This window comes from Sorghum bicolor, chromosome 4 (genome assembly GCF_000003195.3).
Source record: "Sorghum bicolor cultivar BTx623 chromosome 4, Sorghum_bicolor_NCBIv3, whole genome shotgun sequence".
Taxonomy (NCBI): Eukaryota; Viridiplantae; Streptophyta; class Magnoliopsida; order Poales; family Poaceae; genus Sorghum; species Sorghum bicolor.
In genome coordinates, this window is record NC_012873.2 from 5,814,607 (window position 1) to 5,819,231 (window position 4,625).

Consider the following 4,625-nt stretch of genomic DNA (forward strand, 5'->3'; position numbering starts at 1 on the left):
TATGCATCCAATCGTATCTCTTTCGGACGGGAGACGCCTAACTCGTTTACGCATTATACGACAAAGATAAAGGAGTAGAGCTAGTTTATACCTAAGGTGTCGGTGGAGAAAGGGCAGCGAGGCAGTGACGAGTCGGGGCAGTGGCGACTCGCAGCGGTGCAGGCAGACCAGCAGCACCGACGTAGACGATCAGCTCCTCCGAAGCTCCTCTCACGTCCTCTGATGTGTAAAAAAAACATTAGTTAAAAATTTCGGCAGAACCTCCCTGTACGGGGAGGTTCCCAAAACCTGCAAAACAAAATCGACTCGATGGCCGACACACAAAAACACGGCACGACGGCCGATATATTATCAATAGGAGGCACGAAGGCCATCCGCATCAAAAAAACGGCGCGATGGCCGAGAACCCATTAGTTTTACCTGAAACTCGGCCGAGGGACGGGACGGCAAAGTAGTCGAAACTAAACCACCTGCATTCAACAACATGTATAAGACAATATTTGGATTTTTCAGAACTAAACACTACTACTACTCCTACTTACTCCTCCTACTTCTCTTCTACTCCTACAACTACTCTTATTACTACTCATCCTCTACTAACTAAAATTTCTAACTAACTAACTATACTAACTACTCACATGTGAGATGTTTGGGTTTTGTGCACCAGACGTTACCACAGACTCGGAATTTTTTTAAATTTTTATCATAGCATCCACATGTGATAACATGTTATGTCGCCAAGTTTCGAGATTTTCTGAGTTTGGGTTCATTTTATATATTCAAAAAAACGATTTCACGCAACTTGGTCCACATGTTTCGGGGGGTAAACGTTCGATATTTCATGTGGCTTTCTGCATACGGCCTGCAAATGCACTAACAATCATGAATGTTATGATTGAAATAATTAAATACTATTATTTAATGCACCTGTAGTTTGAATTTGAAATTTGTCGAAAAATTCAACAAATTCAAAAAATCCAAAAAATATACCAAAGTTAATTCAAAATGAACCAAACTTTGGCATGTACTTAAGAATAGTGTAGGTGTGCCACAGAAAGAAAAAAAACATGGATCCAAAAAAACAAAAAAAAATTTGCCGAGGGCCCACTCCAGACCCTCGGCAAAGAGAGGAGTTGCCGAGGGCAGGCTGGCGGGCCCTCGGCAAAGCATGACCTCCGGCAGAGCTTTGCCGAGGGCTTAACTACGGGCGCTCGGCAATGCCTAACGCCCAGAGCCGCCGTTACTCTGGACCCACACCGCCGAGCGCCCCTTCTTTGCCGAGGGCCGGCCCTCGGCAAAGATGGGCCTTGACCGAGGGCTTTTATCTGCCGAGGGCCTGGCCCTCGGCGAAGAAGCCTTTGCCGAAGGTCGTTCTTTGCCGAGGACTGGCCCTCGGCAAAAATATCATTTGCCGAGTGTCCGAAATCCGGCCCTCGGCAAAATAAATGACCCTCGGTAGCGTTGCTGTTTCCCGTAGTGGTCAGTGCACTTTCAAGTTTGAACAAATAATACACATTGAATAAATTACCATCATATGCTCATTTAATTACTCTCGCCCTCAAATTAACAACAGAAATTACAAGGCAAATGTGACAGTACATCATGTCGTCCAGTAGATCGGCTGAGACACGTAACGCGGACGATCGACCAACTACTCTCGGGCATGGCCGAGGATCGTGAGGTGGGGTTCGAACTGCGGCAGCTCGTCCTCGTCGCCGTCGCCGTCGAGGTCAATGCCGCCGCCCGGCAGCACCACCCCCATGCCCTCGGGCTTGCACGTCTTGTCCGTGGCCGGGTTGCACCCGTACTCGGCGGCGTCGGCGGACCTGACGAGCAGCACGCAGGCGAGCGCCAGCGCCATGGCGAGCAGCCACACGCGCGGGGTCGTCGTCGTCATGGAGATCGACGATGTCAGACAGGCAGACACGCTCACACGGAAAGCTTTTTCGCAAGGTCGCAGTAGACGCCGGTGCAATCGCAAGCACACGGAGGTCCCTTGCGGACTTTGGCGAGGCGACGGTGGTGCAGCCGGGGGTGCTCTAAAAGGCGGCAATGGAGTGGCTGCGCGCGGCCTCCGCGGTTGCATGGCGACCGGGTGTCACGGAGGCGCCTCTCGCGAGCAACCAACCGAACCGCCTGCCCAGACGTTACTATAGTTAGCACTGTGCTATTTTTGGGACAGACAGTGAACCTGGCGCGAATCAAGCAGTACATTCCAGGTTGTCCATTTGCAGAGATACTGTTATCTTCATCAGATTCTGAACTTTCATGAACACAAGCTAAACAAGGATGCTGGAAGCCTGGAACGGACACAAGAGTAGGATTTCAAACACACACTCGGCACAAGAGCTCAGGGAATGAAACTGAAAGGAATCGGAGGATGCTGCATTTGCTAAAATTTAGTTGTACATTGCAACTGTTTGTAACAATTGAGGTGGAATTGAACACGCTCATACGGTTTGCGTCTTACGTACTGGGGCCAAAAAGAACTCAAATTTGCCGGGTCTGTGCATCTGGACGTTGTGAGCTTATGGACATTGCGTTGTTTTTGTTTCACAGGATGCCATCGATCTCCCAGTTGTCATCGTCCTCGTCCCGAGCCTTTGAGGTTGCGTCAGCGTCTTCTTCTGGGAACCTTGGCTCATCCATCATACGCCTGCAAGGTTTTCGGCACAAAAAGTATGCAAGTTAGATTGGACTTTTGATGGAGGAGCTAAATGCTCCCAGGTGCTGCTTCGAATTCGGAGCGAGGCCGAGGCCTGCATCTCGGCCGGCTACAGCAAGCTCACGCCGCCGTTCGCGGTGCTCGCGTAGCGGACTTCTCGCGTTCTTCTTCTGTAGCGCCAACTAGTTTGTGCTTAGTTTTCTCCTACAGCTGCACCGTTAAGCCGGTGATTTGTGTTCGTGTGACCTGTTGTAACCCGGTGCATCTCGCTCACGGTTACCTCAGGAGTGTTTTGAACCTTTTTCTCCTTAAAGAAATACGAGCCTTCGGCACGTTTTCGAAAAAAAAAAATTTGCAAGGTTAGGAAGATCATTCAAGCTCAACTTTCATGTGTGGTGTGGCTCAAATTAAACTATCAATTCATTTCCCTAAGAAAAACTATTCGTTATCAATACTGAAATCCAATCAACATCCACTCATGACTCATCCACCATACGACACCAACAAAACTAATAATTAAGAACATGTGTTACCGCAAATGACTGCATCAGTATTACCAAGCACCAACAAGGCAGGAAATAGCTCTGTTTTGTGCACATATGACTGCATTAGTACTACCAACCAGGCAGGAAACAACTTTCTCTCTATTTGCTGCAAACATGACTGCACCAGTGTACTACAAACAAGGAAGGAAAACAGCCCGACTCTATTTCGTGCAAATAGCCAACAAGACTTTCAAGTCAAGTTCTTGCATTTACTGGTGCAGCGAAATACTAAAGAAATTTTGTAGTTTTTACTTGCCCATGAAACACTGTCAAGGGCTCAAGGCATGCAACAAACTTTTGTGAAATCGGCAAACGCCCGATCGAAAACCTTTCCATAATTCATACTATCAACTACATCAAAATCAAATTGTGAGTCCCAGTTTCAATCGCAACTGCATGTCTGCATTCCAAAGCATGTGTGAACATTGAAGGTTCTAAAGCGTGCCAAAAACGTAACTGATGGCAGTGGCAGGGATATTGATTTCAAGAATAGCTGGTTCCACTTCCACCACCAACGACAAGAAAGCACAGGGGCACTGCACAGTGCTCACATCATCCTGAAGGAATCCGTACTCTCCTATCCAATCCATGGACGACTAGCTCGATTGGTCTATATAGGCTATACGCTATAGCATCAGGAAAAGCGAGCCAGAGCGCAGCCATGTTCATCTCATACCTGCGGCGGTTGCGGCGTCCGGCCTCGCGCGCCTTGCGCTTCTTCTCGTCCGTCTTACTCTCGTACCTCCGGCGGCGCTTGATCTCCTGCAGCACGCCGGCGCGCATCACCTCCCGCCGGAACCGGCGGAAGATGGACTCCTCCCCCTCGTTCTCGTCCACCAGGATCTGCACATTGTACCCCTTGGCAGCCACCACCGCCGTCGGCGCCCGGCGCGCCACGTGCACCACGGACGGAGGCGAGCTCTTCCCCGAGAACGACGAGAGCTGCGGCAGCGTGCTCAGCAGGGAGGTCGTCGTTGCGGGGGCGGCCATGGCTGCGGCCTGCTTCGGCTGGCGCTAACGGCTGCTGCGAGTTCCTGTGTCGGGTTCTTGCCTTCTTGGATAGGATGAGAGGCTGAGGAAGCAGGGAGGGGAGGGAGGGAGGGAGACGGTGGGGAAAACAGTGAAGGCTTGGCTTATCCTCTTATTTATTTTTGTGTATTTTGGAGGGAACAGCAGGTTAAGAGTTAGCAGCCGTATTTTTTTTCATCCTATATATCTCTTCTAGCTGTGTTCAGTATTTTAAAATTCAAACCATTTTAGTGAAGCACATGTTTTGGCTAATGGACCATGTCCACACACATTTAGAGCATCTGCAGCAGTACTACCTATAACACACCACCTATTTTTCTATTTGGATAGCCATCAATTTTAATACTACCAATATTTTGTTCCTAACTCCCAAACTCCTAAAACAT

At 49.1% G+C, this 4,625-nt stretch overlaps 2 protein-coding genes across 2 annotated transcripts; both read right to left on the reverse strand.

Annotated features, from left to right (window-relative positions):
* LOC8079434 lies at positions 1,497 to 1,986 on the reverse strand. Its single transcript, XM_002453392.2, has one exon. It carries the CDS (start codon positions 1,895 to 1,897, stop codon positions 1,652 to 1,654), a length of 246 nt encoding a protein of 81 aa, XP_002453437.2. The 5' UTR covers positions 1,898 to 1,986; the 3' UTR covers positions 1,497 to 1,651.
* LOC8079435 (30S ribosomal protein S21, chloroplastic) lies at positions 2,359 to 4,357 on the reverse strand. The gene is made up of 2 exons (XM_002453393.2): positions 3,887 to 4,357; positions 2,359 to 2,656 (listed from the first exon to the last, which is right to left on the reverse strand). Exons 1-2 carry the CDS (start codon positions 4,198 to 4,200, stop codon positions 2,554 to 2,556), a joined length of 417 nt encoding a protein of 138 aa, XP_002453438.2. The 5' UTR covers positions 4,201 to 4,357; the 3' UTR covers positions 2,359 to 2,553.